Source organism: Megalobrama amblycephala, linkage group LG7 (assembly GCF_018812025.1).
Source record: "Megalobrama amblycephala isolate DHTTF-2021 linkage group LG7, ASM1881202v1, whole genome shotgun sequence".
NCBI classification, from domain to species: Eukaryota; Metazoa; Chordata; class Actinopteri; order Cypriniformes; family Xenocyprididae; genus Megalobrama; species Megalobrama amblycephala.
The window spans coordinates 13,199,947-13,218,037 of NC_063050.1; the positions used below are offsets into that span (position 1 = coordinate 13,199,947).

General features: G+C 35.7%; 1 protein-coding gene across 1 annotated transcript; it reads left to right on the top strand.

Moving 5' to 3' along the window:
• The first annotated feature begins 3,900 nt into the window (after positions 1-3,900).
• LOC125273121 (adhesion G protein-coupled receptor E3-like) lies at positions 3,901-17,088 on the top strand. Its single transcript, XM_048198389.1, has 10 exons — positions 3,901-4,069; positions 6,320-6,433; positions 8,833-9,014; positions 9,126-9,287; positions 12,397-12,603; positions 12,683-12,915; positions 13,155-13,221; positions 13,318-13,409; positions 13,752-13,914; positions 15,781-17,088. The coding sequence occupies exons 1-10, from the start codon at positions 3,901-3,903 to the stop codon at positions 15,838-15,840; spliced, it is 1,449 nt and encodes a 482-aa protein (XP_048054346.1). The 3' UTR covers positions 15,841-17,088.
• The last annotated feature ends 1,003 nt before the right edge of the window (positions 17,089-18,091 follow it).

Below are 18,091 nucleotides of genomic sequence, written 5' to 3' on the forward strand. Positions count from 1 at the left end.
TTACCATTAATCTTGTGCAAAAAAACATTATATAACACTTAATTTTAGCATTTACTCTCCCTTTCAAGTGCCATGGGCAAAGCATGATGGGAAATATAAATCCCAGCCCAGTTTCACTTAACTTAAGTTCGTCTAAATTAAAAGAAGTGTTCATACAACTCAAAACAATGAAACACGTTTACACGTCATCAGGTTGTATTTTACAGTAACAGAACTTAAATACATTTTTGATTAACTGAAAATGTTAAACTATGGCAAGTCATGATAGTATATCTAATCAATAGGCGTAATTTGTGTGTCATCAAAGCTCAATAAAATAACAATTACAAGTAAAAAGTCTAACAGCATTTCAGAACTTGATTTTTTATTTCACAACAATATATATATTTAAGTAATGACTAAAGGTCCCCTGAATTAGTTTTTAGAGTGTTAATTTTAGGAGGAACACTCACATGAACAAAGCTAATTTAATTAAAGGTCAGACTATTGAGTATATGTGCAATCTTATAAATACCTTGGGACTATTATTGATGAAAAATTGAACTTGGAAGCTAACAGTGCAGCCATGTGTAGAAAGGGTCACCAGCGCTTATATTGTTTAAGGAAACTATCACACTTTCATATTGGCTGAATGATAATGATCATGTTTTATCATGCTTTTATGAAATAATTTAAAGTTTTGTCATTTAAACAAAGCAATCAGGTGATATAGTTTACACCAGTGGTTCTCAAATGTTTATAGTTGTACCCCCCTTTAAACACTTAAACAAATCTGGCACCCCATACACACACACCTTTGACTACCAAATAATTTCACTAAAAATTATAAAAACGGAAATATCTTTTTACACTGAAAAACATGCAAAGAAAAATACCCGCATTAGTTTCACTTTGTAATGTAATTGAATCATTGAAAAACATATCAGAGAAAATAATAGATCAGTGATTCAGTCCACTGAAGCGGAGCTTTTCTTTAACGATCAACTTCTATGTTGGGCTTGTTCAGAAGGTGACAAGTCAAGAATCTGAAGAACGATTCGGTGTAATTGGCGTTCGGTGGCGCTTTATAAAGGCAGAGCACCGATGCACATTCGAATGACATTTTTTCTGACAATCTCCCGCTTTTATAGGAGTATAAACTCCTAATCATTGTAATCCTTGGCTCAAGATGGACAAAATGTATGCAAATTTTGGAATTATTATTTTTTTTTTTAATAAACCTACAAACATTATTTATATATTCCCAGTTTACATTACTATTAAATTTAATAAATGACATTAAAATTCAAAGTAATCACTTTTGGTAATCTGAAATACTTTTCGGATGTAACTTTAATTTAATTACCATCTATTTAAAATGTAACCATGATGAAATACAGTTACTCATATTTTATATTTTAAATATGTATCGTCGTTACATGTATTCTGTTACTCCCCAACCCTGTATAATTATATATATATATTATATAATTATATAATTAATTTTTAATTAAAATTAAAATTGTGATGTCTGACTGCCAACAGCAGTCAGACATCACACTACTACAAGTGTGACTACAGTGTCACCTGGAGAGGCTGGTATCGTCTCTTCATTAACGGCCAGAGAGCTCAGATCCCAGACACGTGTGTCGAGAAGTATAGCTGTGGCACTGTTGTCCCACTGTGGATACGTGGTGGACACCCAACAGTAAAGGATGGAGTCGTCACTCGAGATGTCTGCGGTCACTGGGACAACTACTGCTGCTATTTCGGGTCTTTTCCCATTAGAGTCAAAGCCTGTCCAGACAGTTATTATGTCTATGAGCTGGTTAAACCAACTATCTGTAATTCAACATACTGCGCAGGTAATTATATTTACATGAGCTCTTTTTTATTTATTGAGTATTTGTTCATTATTATTCATCATTTATCATTTTTTAGCTGTTACTTTTTTCACATTAAATCTAAAAAAATATAGTCCTGACGCTTTCAAGTTACATTTATCATTTATTTTTATCCTTGCTTTTATAATATAATTTATAATATAATTACATCATTTTCATTTGCTGTTCTATTTTATTGACTGTCATTGTAGGTATAAATATACAGCTTCAGGAAGGGTGCACGGTAAGTTGAGTTCCTAAAATTGAAGTTGTACACAGCAAAATCCTCAGTGTTAAATAAACACTAAGTTAATTAGATAATGAAGTGATTAATTAAGTGATGACTGAGCATTAGTGATGAACACCTGCTATTAGAATCACTCACAGAAAGAGGAACAACAAGAACAGAAAAAAAAGAGGAACACAAGAACTACAACTGACTTAAACCACAGCCAGATGAAATCAACTGAAGATGAAAGACATTAAATCTTTCAAGATCTGATTAAACAACTCCGCTAACAGCATTACCAGCTTCACTTATTACTAACCAGATTGAAGTTCTTATTGAGAATTAACAGAGGTTTAGATGTTGATAATTTATTGAAAATTGCTTTAGTTAAGCAGTCTGACTTCTGATATTTTAATATTACTTTATTCTCTGGCTGCTGTAACTGTGTTTGTTATAACAAGAACAGTAAGAGAAAATCTGTTCAGATGATGTTGGCTTGATGATAAGTATTTAAGCATCATGTAATAGTGTAATTTACTGATCTTATTCAGAGTCTAGTTGAATATATAGGTTATGTTTTAAGAACTGCACATCTCTGATATTAATCACTGGTGATAATCTGAAAAATAATAAAGGTTTACATTATTATTATTATTATTATTATTATTATTATTTATTTTATTATTTTTTAAAGCACACCATCTGAATACACACAGATATCAAGAATCAGCATATGAATCTTAATAATGATTACATACTTCATGCATGATGGAAGCTATAGGATTTTTAAAATGGTGTCTCTCAGCATCCATTGTGACATGAAACATGTCACCATTTTTGTCCATGTTTGTCTAAGCATTTTTATCCTAAATATATTAAAACAAATCAGAATGTCTAATCGCTACCAAGCCAATGAAAAATTTGAAAACCAGTTTATGGGTTGTATTTTTTCAAACTACTCTATGATGAAAAAAAAAAAAAAAAATTATATCACCCGAACATCTCTGATTATGACTTCTTTTCCAACAAATTATATCAACAAATTTGAGCAAACATTGTTAAAAAAAAAAAAAAAAAAAAGACCTCAAACATATAAATCCCCAGAGTCAAGAGCCCAACTACAGAAAACACTGCTCACCACAATGGTAAGTACAAACCAAACTATTATTAATAACTACTTCTGTAGACGTATGATAGGAATCAAGTCAGTCTATTTAGTTATAAGTGAAGCTGATAGTGCTGTTTGTGGAGTTATTTAATCAGATCTTGAAAGATTTAATGTCTTTTATCTTCAGTTGATTTCATCTAAGGCTGTGGCTGAAGAAAGTTGTAGTTCTTGTTTTTTCTCTTTCCTTCAGTGATTCTGTTCGTTATCATCAGGTGTCTTCAATAAAGCTTAATCATTACTCAATTAATCACTTAATTACCTCATTAACTTCAACACTGCTTACTTTTAACACCCTGAGTGTGGACTCATATAAACACTGAGCAGTGTTAGTTTAACACTGGTAAATTTGCTGTGTGTCCTATCAATAACAGACCAAAGATACAATAAGGAATAAGAAAATAAGATAAGCTCAATTGTGATTTCAGAGTCAGACTTCTGGAGGATGTTTTAAAAATCTTCTTGAGCAGATCGAGAACATTACAGCTCAAGTGCTTCCTTTGGATGTAAGTCTTCAAGAGAAAAATGATCAAATGTGTGTCAGTTACATGATGATTGGCTCACTTGACATTTACAATAACTGTAACAGTACAGTAACTGTATTTATTTAATCAATAAATTAGACAGTGACCAACATTTTGACTATGGCCTTCGACGCTTCAGAGAAGATTTCAGAGTCATCATCATCAGCCAACCCAACTGAACTCGCCTCCTTTGGAAACCGTATGTTAAAAACCAGTGAGAAACTCATCTCTACATTGGTGAAGCCGACGAACACAAGTGACAAAGTCAGTTTTACTCTTCCCGCTGTAGGTGAGTGGAGAAACAGTTATTATTGATAATGAAACTGAGATTATATATTGTGTCAGGGAGTTTATATGGTCTGAAGAGTAGCGGTGGATCACAGGTGGCAGACGACAACAATGATTAATGCAGCTAGAGTGTATATATATATATATATATATATATATATATATATATATATATATATATATATATATATATATAATATGTATATGTATATATATATATATATATATATATATATATATATATAATATATATATATATATGTATATGTATATGTATATATATATATATATATTAGTATTTCGATGCAAATTCGTCTGTCATTTGGTACACAGTAAATTTCCTTTAGGGCAGTTTGACTGTATTTTTTATGTGAGTTTGTAACAGTGTTTACGAAAGCACGTACAAAGGAGACCATAACCAAAAGCATTCAGGTGGTTTGATTTACACCATCAAAAAAAAAAAAAATGATTGTGTAGTCCCATCACTGACTGACTTTACCTAACAGTACAAGACATTTTGAATTTTAATTTTTAAATACATTGTGGGAAAACTAAATTAGACACACGCACAGACATCAAGAATCAGCATATTTTTCTCATCATTGGTGACATATTTCATGCTGCAGTGCATGCTGGGAGTCAAAAGATTTATACTATGGCGGTTCCGAGCGTGCATTACGGCATGAAGCATTACACCATTGATGAGAAACATATGCTGATTCTTGATGTCTGTGTGTCTGAATGTCACCCTTGCTTTTGTTTTTTAAGTGAACACAGACATCATGAATCAGCATATGAATCTCAGTAATGATGACATGTTACATGCTGGGAGCCACTATAGTATAAAACTCATGACTTCCAGCATGAAGGATGTCACCATTGATGAAAAACATATGTTGATTCTTGATGTCTGTGGGTAGGTCAAATCTTTATTTATTTTATTTTTTTCCTGCAGTATTTAAAAATTCAAAATGTTTGATCTGTGGTGTGAAGTTTCTGTTGGTAAAAATAACTACAACAGCTTTCGGTCAGTGATGGGACTAGGCAATCAGTTTTCTAGTATATGGTATAAACCATATCACCTGATTGCTTTTGTTTATGGTATAATTTGTAAAAAAAAAAAAAATCAACACTGTTACAAAGACCACAAACTTAACATAAAAAGCAAGAGTAACTTCCCAACTAAAGGGAACACTGATCACCATAATGGTGACCAAACATTAATAATCAACATCTAAACCTGTTAATTCTCAAGAAAGAATTGTATACAAATTAAAGAAATAAAGTCAGTCTGGTTTGTAATAAGAGAGATTTAAAGGCTGTGACTGAAGTCAGTTGTAGTTCTTGTGTTTCTCTTTCCTTCAGTGATTCTGCTCGTTATCATCAGGTGTCTTCAATAATTTAATAATAACAATCATCACTTAATTAACCACTTAAATACCCAATTAACTCTAACACTGCTTCAGTGTTACTTTTAACAGCCTGCTGGTGTACAAGTTAACAAGCAGAATCACCAAAGGAGAAAATCACAATTTTAAGTCACCATCATTGAGTTATTGTCCCTTGACTTTTTAACATTAGATTTTGTTTGGGCTGTTGTAACTGAGTTGTAGCAGCCAGACAAGCAAAGAGAAAAGATGATCAGGTGTTGTTGGTTATGTTTTCACATAATCATTATTTGACCTGAATCACTGAACTCATTTAGAGCCCAATCTCTGAGTTAGATTCACATTATTGATTACAGCAGAACTGTGATTCTACAGCAGATCAGCCTTTTCAATTTAATCTGAAGGATTTCACAAAAGTTGTTCAGCTCAAAAAAAAAGAAAAAAGAAAAAGTAACACTTTATTTTAGGATATTTTAACTAGTTTCTTATTAGCATGTACATCACTAGAACACTGGCTATTTATTAGTACTTATGAAGCACATATTAATGCCTTTTTCTGCATGACCTTATTCTACATTCTTAATCCTACCCAATACCTGAACTTAACAACTACCTTACTAACCATTAATAAGAAGTAAATTAGGAGTTTATTGAGGGAAAAGTCATAGTTAATAGTTTATATGCGTTCCCTATACTAAAGTGTTTGTCTTTTGTGCAAAGGGAATTATTTATTTATTTGACTTAAACAAATAAGTAAACAAACAAACAGAATAGAATAGAATAGAATAGAATAGAATAGAATAGAATAGAATAGAATAGAATAGAATAGAATAGCACATAACTGCTTGTTTGTTTTTAATCAGAGGGAGAAGTCTTCGTAATTGGACCACAGGCCACCAAAATGCCTCGACTTGACACAACAAATTCTTCTGTGGACATTGATCTCATTGAGATCGCCAAGAACAACAATGAAACAAGTATGTGAGATGTTTTAGTTTGTAGTAGTGTTTAGTTTGTGAACAGTTTGCAGTAGCATTACCGCTAAAGTACATGTACTTTATTTTTATTTTTTTGATCGTTGTTGTTTTAACATCAGCTTCGGTAACACTTCACAATTAGGGTACATGAATAATCATGAACTAATTCCTGAAGTAATGCTTAATTCAACATGAACTAATGATTATTGAAAGCATGAACTAATCATGAACCAATTAAGATATATACTTAATTACTACTGGAGTCATTATGGATTCACACATGAATAAAGGCAGCCTTAGTACATGTTTGATAGTTGATATTGATAAACATTTATGGGTAAACCAAATCAGTCAGTCTCTTTGAGAAGGAATAAGAAAAAGTACTTTGACTCTAAAACTCATTTAAATAATATCATCATAGTTTGAAATTTTGACTGCAGCTTTGTCATAAAAATTACTGGATGGCACAGGATTAGTAGATCCTCCTCATCAAATGTACAAAATACATTAATAAGTAAGGAATAATTAATTCCTAATTAAAGGATTTTAATGCACGACGTAGAGGTGAAGAACCACCCGACGTGAAGCAGAGCCTCTACGTGAGATAATTAATGAGATAATTAAGTGATTAATTGAATTTTGATTGACCATTATTGAAGATACCTGATATTAACAAGCAGAATCACCAAAAGAGGGAATCACAATTTTAAATCACCATGATGGAGATCAGTGTTTGCTTTAGTTGGGCTCTTGATTTTTATGTTTTCACATAATTTCACACTCCAAACCACTGCTTCGAAACAAAAGATTCATAAAGCTTCGAAGCTTAAGATATTGTTGAATAAAGTCATTATTTAGTTTTTTTGGCATACAAAAAGTATTCTTGTCGCTTCATAACATTAAGGTTGAACCACTGTAGTCACATGAACTGTTTTAAATATGTTTTTAGTACCTTTCTGGGCATCTGAAAGTATTAATTATCTTGCTGTCAATGGAGGCCTGACTAATCCATCAGATTTTATCAAAAATATTTTAATTTGTGTTCCGAAAATTAATAAAGGTCTTACGGGTGCGGAACGACATAAGGGTAAGTAATTAATGACAGACTTTTCATTTTTGGGTGAACTAACCATTTAAAAATTGTGATTTTCTCCTTCATTGATTCTGCTTGTTAACATCAGGTATCTTCAATAATGGTCAGTCATTATCAATGAATCACTTAATTATCTCATTAACTTTAACACTGCTTCAGTGTTAATTTAGCACTTTTCAGTGTTCATTTCATACTCTTATTTTAACACTTTAACACTCTTGAGTGTGGTCTCAAATAAACTCCCAGGTGAATTAATTTAACATGTGAGTTTTTGCTGTGAAGGCTGCCTTTATTCATGTGTGAATCCATAATGACTCCAATAATAGTTAAGTATATTTCTTCATTGGTTCATGATTCATGCTTTCAATAATCATTAGTTCATGTTGAATTAAGTACTAATTCAGGTATAGAGGGTATGCACGTGACGTCACCGTCGACCGTTACGACTGCGGTCACGCCCACTTAGTGGCACAAAAACTGAACTGCAGCATTGGTTTTCAGCGTGAATGCCGCGAAAAACACACAAAACACTTCCAAAACGGAAAAGAGCTTTGTGATTTACTGTACAAATAGCTTTGACACAAAACCTGAGGTATATATTTAAAGACTGCAGAAAAAGAAGCAAATGGATCACTGCAATTCACAGAAACAGCTGGACTCCAGGCAGAGAAACATGGATTTGCAGAATCATTTTGTGTCAGATTGTTGGATTTTGAGGTAAAATCATACCGTATATATTGTATTGTTATATATTATGTTGGCAAATCATCAATTAAATATTTACTATCTTATATTCTGCGTAATTGTGTGTTTTAAAATAAACACTGACAAAAACTATACTATAAAACTATAGGCTATATGTATGTGTTTTAGGGCTGGACAATATGACAATATAACATTGATATAAGTGATTACGTGGATTTAGACCTACCTATATTGTAGTTATATAAAATATTCACAGGCAGATTTGCTTTATGTATTTCGCCGGCATCGAAATCAGGCACATATAAATGTCAGGAAACATGATTCCTGGCTGCATGTCAATATCCATGGATTAGGTTTATTTGACAAGTTGTAAGGAACACTTTCGAGTCCAACCTTTAGTGTAATTTGTTTGTTTTACTCTCGTTTTCTCAGTTTCTCCTATTAAATCCAGTCATGCAGCAGGTTCTTTTGCCACTCAGTCCAGCGGAGGGAGCGCGTTTTCGGCGGGAAAGTGACGTCGATGCATACCCTCTATTAGTACATGATTATTCATGTACCCTTATTGTAAAGTGTTACCAAATCTTCTGTTTCTTTCACACAGGATCAGCTGCTGTGGCTTTCATGAGCTTCAACACAATGGAGAATCTACTGAAGCCCGACTTCTTCAACACATCAAATGACACGATTAAAACCATGATGTCCACTGTGATCTCAGCTACTCTTCCCAAAACCACCAACACTAAACTCACCAAACCAGTCAACTTCACCCTCAAACACATCAGAGTGAGAGACTGAAATGTGCTTCTGTCCAACCTGAGAACTGATGAAAACATCTGAAAACATCTAATATTCAGTCTTGTAATATTTTCTGCATGTTCTTTCTTCTTTCTGCAGGAGTTCGACCCCAGCGGTTCTCTGTCCTGTGTGTATTGGAATATCAGGGAATGGATTGTAGATGGTTGTTCTGTTTTAAAGACAAACAGCAGCTACACTGTGTGTTCCTGTGTTCATCTGTCGACATTCGCTCTCATCATGCAAACCAGCAGACCACCAGAGGTACAAGAACATGTCAGACTGGAAATAGAAATAGAGAAATAGAAGCAAAATAGAACAAGTAAAACCTCCTTAAATTCAAATGCAATCTACAGTAGATGCTTAACATTTATAGTGACTAGTGATGCACTGGAATGAAAATTCAGGATGCACTTGGCTGAAAACCAACTTTTTAAAGGGGTGGTTGATTATGATTTAAATTTTGTAACATTAGTTAGTGTGTAATGTTGCTGTTAGAGCATAGACAATGTCTGCAAAGTTACGATGCTCAAAGTTCAATCCAGAGGGAGATATTTTCTTTTAAAGAATTCTCTACAACAAATGTCTGGTAGGGACTACAACAAGCTTCCTCACAGGTTAGTGGAATCACTAACCCTAAAATTTACATAAACCTTGCCCCTGAGAATACACAACAAAGGGGCTAAGGCCATCTAAGGCAGCTTTAGAGAAGAAGAAGAGTTTTTGTTACCATGTAACCACAACCTTTAAGAATGTTTTATTCTTTGTTGATGTGTTTTCAATTAATAGTTTCTATCGTTATTTTTATGCTGTAGCAAGAACGTAAATAAAGGACAACACTGTTTGGCTCTGCTAGCTAGTTACCTAATTGCTAATTCAAACTTATCTGACAAAACCTACAAACTTCTTTTTAATCCCACTAGCGAACTTCGAATGGTGGGTTTGTTGGCGTTTATGTGATCATTGTAAATTATTCTTTGATTAGAGCTTTTATGTTGTTTGGCTACAGGCACGCTAAACATGGTTCTGTGTAAACATCCCAGCTAACAGAATTTTGTTATAAGAACGTTCTCTAAATATTCAGTGTTGGTTCTGGGAACGGGAAAAAAATGTCCTGTTTTCTTGACGTTAGAGGAACGTTTTTTTAAAGGTATAATATTTCTCAAACGTTCTTTCAACTTAATTTTTATTCAAAATTCAACATTCTTGGAACATTGGTTTGTAACATTCCAAGAACATGAAAATGTTCAGTTTCCTCAATGTTAGTAGAATGTTATTTAAAGGTTAGTATGATGTTACTGAAACATTCTTTCAATCATTCAAACACCTGCTGTGAACAAACACTGAAAGAAAGAGAAATAAGAACACAAACTACAACTTTCTTCAGCCACAGCCTTAGATGAACTGAAGATAAAAGACATTAAATCTCTGAAGATCTGATTAAACAACTCCACAAACAGCATTACCAGCTTCACTTATTACTAACCAGACTGGTTATTTCTGTCAGACATCTACAGAAGTTCTTCAAAAGTTCTTTCTTCGCTGACTGTGTTTTTGATGGATCACCTCCCTCAGATCCTTCTTCTTTCTTGAGTCTTGCTTCCTCTGCATCCTACTCCTCCAGGTCCAGACTGCCTGGGAGAGCCTCAGTAGTGGACTCAGACCTCAGTGGTATACAAGTCTTGAATGGCGCTGAGCATCCCTCTCTGAACTTTCCGAAAAGGCGAAACCGGCGCATTGAGGAAAAAGCCCTTCTCTTTCTCTCCGATGTCAGTCAGGTTCAGCCACAGATGCTTCTCCGTGGCCCAGAGAGCAAGATCCATGGTACGGCGCAGCTCCTCAACCTCTTTAGGGAAGAGACCCTGCCCATGGTCTAAGCAGGTCAGCCTAGTATGCCTGCAACATAGCCATTTTGTGCAGAGCAGCACCAGCCTGGCCCGTTGTCACGTATGCCCTGCCATTTTAGCGTGAAGTCACCTTAAGGGGTTTAGATGGCAGGGTTGGAGCCTTTAGTGTCAATGTCCGCCCTGATACGATACGTTCGCAAACGTCTCGTCAATCGGTAGCATTGACACATACCCATATTCTCCCAGTCCCTCAACATCAGTGAAATTAGCCTGCTGATTTTGATGAATTCACACTGAATATGGATTTTTCAGTGCATTCTTGACCTCAGCATGAAGGTCAGGAAGGAATGGAAGGCTCACAAGAGCTGGAGGGCTATGGCCAGAGAGAAACCGATCATCAAGCCAACCATGTGCGTTCCATAACCTCCAGTAACTCAGCATACACGGGGCAGGGTGGCTGAGAGGATTCAGTATCCTCCTCAGCTTTCTACTGCTCAGCTGGAAGAGCACTCGCCACTGGACCTGAGTATGCAGTTGACAATGCATCCTCTCTCAGAAGCTCAGTCTCACAAGCTGCAGAATAATGCGAGAGGTCCACACCCCTCTCAAACTCCATCTGAGAGCCCCATGATCTGCATCTCCGCTCTGCCTCAGCGCGATCGGGACCCAAACCACCAGGCACAGGTGCTGAACTCTCTCCCCTCGAGAAGAGAGCCAGATGAGAATGGAGTGTTCTCAAAGGAAAATGCTCACAATTCAAAACGCTCACTCTCCCTCGAGAACTTCCCATGCTTTCTCTTCCCCCAGACAGAGAATGCACAGCTCGTGTGTGTCATTCAAAAAGGAATGCATTCCATTTATCGAAAAATGTAATCAAGTGCTTACAATATGTTTATTAAAATGTTAATTTTTTTCTGCTTAACTAACGAGTTTATGGTGATTGAATGGCTTGCCTGTAAATGTAATGTTTTGTGAATATTTACAAGCTGATTTATTGACGTCTTTCCCATGAGACATGAGACACGATCCTGGTAAGTTCTACTGTATATACCTTCTGATGCTGATTCAAGTTTATTTGGTGCTATAACTAGTAGTGAAGTGGAAGAGATGATCGGTTCATGAGTACTTGAAATTATATGTGACAACGATCTGTCACACCACATTAAAGAGCACCAAAACAGCATTTATTGTTTGAATTCCCTGATAAAATCGAAAGAGTTATTGGATGGCAGGCTCGCTACACATTTAAATGATTTTTTTTATTATTTTCTTTTTTCATGCATCAACAGAAAACAGCACAGAATATTATCCATTTTGTGTGCACAAAATAGAACACAGTCAAAACGTGTCATTGGAGTAGAGCTTATAAAACAGAATTATTTCGGTCAGTGATTTCAGCCCTCCAAACCTTTTTGGCAATAATCGAAAATTGCTGTTTTGCCCCCAAAAATTTGGTGGCCGAAATTTTAATGCATCACTAGAAAAGAACAGGTTTGGCACTCATGTACTCTGACATGTTTTCTCAGAACGATTCACTGCTGGAGCTGTTGAATTTGGTGTGTGTGATCGTGGGGCTGGTGTTCTTCAGTTTGGCCCTGTTGACCTTTGCCCTTTGTCAGTGGAGTCCTGGAGTGAATAATGTGGCTCGAATCAACATCTGCATCAGTCTTCTGCTGGCTCACCTTCTGTTCCTGCTCACACAACAGTTCCTGAACCTCATACGCCGTCATCAGGTGAGAATGATGAAGGAGCCCTACAGCTCAGCACAGCCTCACTGAGAATCATCATAACCGTTTCTCTCTTGGTCTCCAGGTGTTGTGTGCCGTGATATCAGGTGTGCTGCACTTCCTCTTTCTCTCCGGCTTTGTGTGGATGTTCATTGAAGCTGTGCTGCTCTTCATCTGTGTGAAGAACCTATCACAGATCAGCTCCAAAAAGAGGGAAGTGCTTAGCACTGGATACCTGTGTGTGATTGGATATACGATTGCTCTGGTTGTGGTGGCTGTGTCTACTGCGGTGGTTCCTGAAGGCTACGGCAGCGAACAGTATGTTTTTTTTTTTGTTTTTGTTTTTTTTGTTTTTTGTTTTTTTAAAAATTGATTAGAAAGGGAAAAATGTAGCTCTGGGATTTTATTACATTTCAGCCATCTCATAAAATACATTTTCTGGCATGTTATATCAAAGTCACCCACAAGATTTAAATCTGTAATATTTCAACAGTCAATGCCAGAAATAGCAATTTCGACATTCATCTAGTCATTATATTGTGTTTTCCTCTAAACAGATGCTGGATCAAAATAGATAAAGGTTTCAACTGGAGTTTTCTGGGTCCTGTTTGTGTCATATTAGTGGTAAGCACATTTCTTATTTCTTTTGATTTTAATTTAAATTATATGGAAAAAATGTGATTGACTGTTATTTTAAAAGATGTTGTTTCAACTTTTCAGTTAAACACGATTCTCTTCATCAGCATCACCATCAGGCTGAACTCAACTCTTAAAAATCTGAATGCTGAAGTTTCACAGATGAAACAAACCAAGTAACAATCATGATTTGATTACCCCCTATATATACAGTGAAGAAAATAATTATTTGATCCCCTGCTGATTTTTTAAGTTTGCCCACTTACAAAGAAACAATGAGTCTATAATTTATAATTTAAGCACTATAATTAAGAATCTATAATTAAGCACAAATGTCAGGGCATGTCAAAACTACTCCAGGACCCCAAATCAGCCTCAGATACCAGAGTGTTAAAATAAACCTACCATAAAAATTATACACCCTTCATCTCTTTATAAGTGGGCAAACTAATATATATATATTATATATATATATATATATATATATAATATGTTTTTTTTTTTTTCTTTCTCTGCAGGATTATGACATTTAAAACACTGGCTCAGTTTGTGGTTCTTGGTTGCTCCTGGATTCTGGGTTTCTTCACTAATGGCAGTAAGGAGCTGGAGATCGTCTTCCTGATCTTGAACTCCCAGCAGGGAACCTTCATCTTCCTGGTCTATTGTGTCCTCAATAATGAGGTCAGACATCACTCAATTTACCACCATATTCCATGTCAAAAACTGAATATGTAACATTATTACAGTTGTTTTCATGCAGGTCCTGTTATTTTTTTGACAGTCAGTGTCTTTTATAGATAAATGTCAGAAGCAGTTGTTTAATCTGTTACTCTTTTATTTCCTTCCTGTGATGGAATGTTCAAATGGGCCAAAACTATTCAAACGCCAATTGTCAAAAATTCCAATTTTGTCTGTCCCTGCTAGAAATTTTATGTTCCCAGAACATTCTCAGAATGTCCCCACTGTTGTTAAGGACGTTGCCTAGAAATGTTCCCAGTACGTTCCAAGATGGTCTAGGGTACCGTATTTTATTTGGGGGCAGACGTTTACAGAACATTCTGGACATTCTCTGAACATTTAGGCCATTTAACCAAATGTCAAATGACATCAGGCCATTTCATGACTACAAAACGGTGTGGAGTTCTTTTAAGGGTTGGGGGACATTATTTGGTGGACATTCAGGACATTCTGGGAATGTTTAGGGGACTAGTACTATAGGATGTTCTGTTAACTCCGCAAATGTCCTCTTTATAACGTTCTCGCAAGGTCAGAAGAACGTCGCCTTCTACGTGGGTGTCTGACTGCATGGCATTAATGCTTTCAAACTCTATACTTTTAAAACTACTTAAAACTTTTAGGCCTGGCCTTCTCAAGGGTTTTCTCTCTCTCTCTCTCTCTCTCTCTCTCTCTCTATCTCTCTTTTTTTTTTATTTTGACCTCTGTAATTAATTCAGCCTGCTCCAAAACCGTTTCACTCTCTCCAGAGACAGTATTTGGAAGAAAACTATCAGTGTTTACTTCAGAAAGTCTCTTAAAGGGGTCATGAACTGCGTTGTTTAATTGTTTTATAACATTTCCTGGGTTGCACTTAATATGTTAGTATGCTTTTTACATCAAAATTTGTCATAATTTAGAAATAAAAAGCATTTTTCCTACCCTGATTTTAGCCCTCTTATTTGAACGCTCAGTTTGAAGGGGCGTGTCTGCTGTGAGACTTCAGTGTAAACGCCCATTGCTGTGATTCATATTACAGCTCTCAAGGTTAACTAATTGTGAAAAGTGTTAAAAGCATTACATTTAGATCTATGGCATTATATTTAGATTGTGGCATGAAGGGTTGCAGTGATGAACAGCATGTTGTTGGGCGCATTAAAGCAGTGATCTCGTCGTTGCAACTCAATTTCTGCACACTAACGAATGCTTTCATCATCACTAACAGTGGAAATGTGATATAACTAAGAGATTCATTGGATAAAACGGGAGCTTTGTCGCGTGTTTAGAACTCGGTCAGTGATAATCGCCTGCGCCGAAATGCGATTCATTTACCAAAGAATCCACAGTGAAATACCGAATAGAAATAAATAAAGCTCAACTGAGACATTCACATTGTTGAAAATAAATAACCATATTCCTAGCATTAGGATCCATTGAAAGATAATGTTATTTTTAGTCTTTTCTCATCCTCATCTCACTAACACGCCAGTGGGCGGGGCTAACGTTGTAATGATTAAGTAGGCGATGATTTCTTCTGTGGAGGCGGCATTTAACTTATATAGGCAAATTCCAGGATCAGTCGTATGATGGGCCTGGTGTCAATAAAAGCTTTATTAGACTAACAAGGAAGTTTTCAGTTCTGAAACTTACAGGATATTCTTACAGTACAATGACCTCTTATATATCAAAAGCTCAAAGAAAAGTTGAGTTCTCAATTCATGACCCTTTTCTTACCTGTTTATTATAAACAAATTCCACTATGGTTGATGAGTTTTTAGATGTTAAATTGATATCATGAAGTCACCAAGCTCTTCTCGTCTCATTCTTGTCCAGGTCAGGCAGCAGTACAGGAAGTTATTCAGATGTCTTTGCTGTGGACTCAAACAACACTGAGGACTAAAACATCATGATCAGGAAATAAAAAGTGCCATTATTATATGGGTATTTTATATAACAGAATAGATGGTTTTGGATATTAAATGTCAGTCTAAGCTTCTTAATGCAATGATAGGAAAAAAAAAAAAAAACATGTAATTTGAGTGCCTTATTTCATACTTGTTAATGCTATTGGTCTAAAGCTGAAAAACATCTCAGTTACTGTTGTAACCCTTGTTCCCTGATGGAGACAATGGAAATGGTGTGTCAAACTGACACTAGGGGTTGCTCTTTGAGAGCTCCAATCACCTCTGAGGTATTCAGAAAAGGCCAATGAAATTGGTGAGCAAAAGTTGCATTGCTGGCCACACCCTGGACATAAAAGTGGCCAGTGTGGTATTGCTCATTCAGGTTTGTTCTGAGGAGCTGAGACGGCATCACAGTGACTGGTGACAGAGCAAAGCTCCATCCAGGTGAAAACAGTTTTTATGTAAGGGAAAGCGAACAGTGGAGAAATACACATATAGGACCACTGTTAGAGAGTCACTACATATGGAGCACTAACCTGAAAGGGGCATACTACAGTTAATGGATCTGGTGATGAGTTCCTCCACCAAACCAAAATGTGCTTGAATGATGAAGATAAGTGGTCCAAGGTTCCCTATCTTGGGAAACTTTAAAGGGTTAGTTCACCTAAAAATTAAAATTCTGTCATTAATTACTCACCCTTGTGTTGTCCCAAACCCGTAAGACTAGGGTTCATCTTTGGAACACAAATGGATATCTTTTTGATGAAATCTGAGAGCTTTATGTTCCTCCATAGACAGTTACGCAACTACCATTTTGATGCTTCAAAAAGTTCATAAAGATATTGTAAAACTAATCCATATAAATTGAGCAGTTTAGTCCAAATGTTTTGAAGAGACGTGATCGCTTTTTATGATAAACGGATTGAATATAGGCTTTTATTCACAAAAAAAACATCATCAACTCACCGATCAGGTGTGGTAAACGGAAGCTCAAGCATGTTTACTTGAAGCGTGCAAGCCAAATAGGTTCTCGTGTGTTAAGCGGCACGTTTGATCTTCCGAAAGAGGTTTGTTCTCATGCATCAAGCTGGATCGGTTAATCTCATGTTCGCTGATCAATGTTTATATGTGAATAAAAGCCTAAATTAAAACTGTTCATCATATAAAGCGATTGAAACTCTTCAGAAATTTGTACTAAACCACTTAATTCATATGGACTAATGTTACGATCTCTTTATGAACTTTTTAACGTGTCCAAGTGGTAGTTGCGCTGCTGTCTTTGGAGGAACAGAAAGCTCTCAGATTGCATCAAAAAAATTTTGTTGCGAAGATGAACGAAAGTCTTACGGATTTGGAATGACATGAGGGTGAGTAATTGAAGGTGGGGTAAGCGATATTTCAAAAATGCTGTTTGGAAAAATAACAACAAACATGTAGTCAATCAGCATTAGGGGGCGTATGATGGTCGAGGAGTTATTATTAGAGAAGCATTCCAGTGCTGCTTCCCCATAACATCTCACTGCTCGTCCTCAGCACAGGTAGAAGGAGCAGGGTTGGAAGCAGTTGAGGTTGCTTTCTGTCTCTTGAAAAAGAATGAGAGCCATGAGCACAACATGCTCATGTTCATATTCTCACAATTAGAACATAAACCATCCATGAGTGATGTTTCAGCATGATCATGGCCCAAACACTGAAGACACAAATCGTACCCATCCAAAGGGGGACATGAATTTGAAAAATTTCAGAGACATGAAACATTTGTTATTTTAGAGAAATTCACTCTTTGGTGAGGAAATTTGTCTGAAATTTGATTGTAACACCCAGGGGAACTCTCTGCTCTTATCTGTGCCGAGAAGGGAGACTGCTGATACGCCATATGGTCCAACAGCATGAATGGAAATGGAAATGGAAAATGGAAATGAAATGAAGAAATCAGCAGTGTGAATGGAAAATTAGCTTCTTTGCATTCGGCTCCAAAGAACAAAGTTGAATAAGCAATGCAACGCTGACCGTTTTATACCCCTATGTCTGGGGCATGGCCAGCTATGTAAATCTTGCTTGCCAATTTCTTTGGTCTTTTCTGAAAATAATTTCTTAAATAATTGCAAATTAAAAGAAAATTGAGTACATGGTAAAGGGAAGTTAATTTGCATTGTATTGAATCGTAGTTGTTTAGTTGTTAAGATATACATTTGTTAATCTTACACTTTGTTTGTTAATTGAGCTCAGAAAGTTGTTTC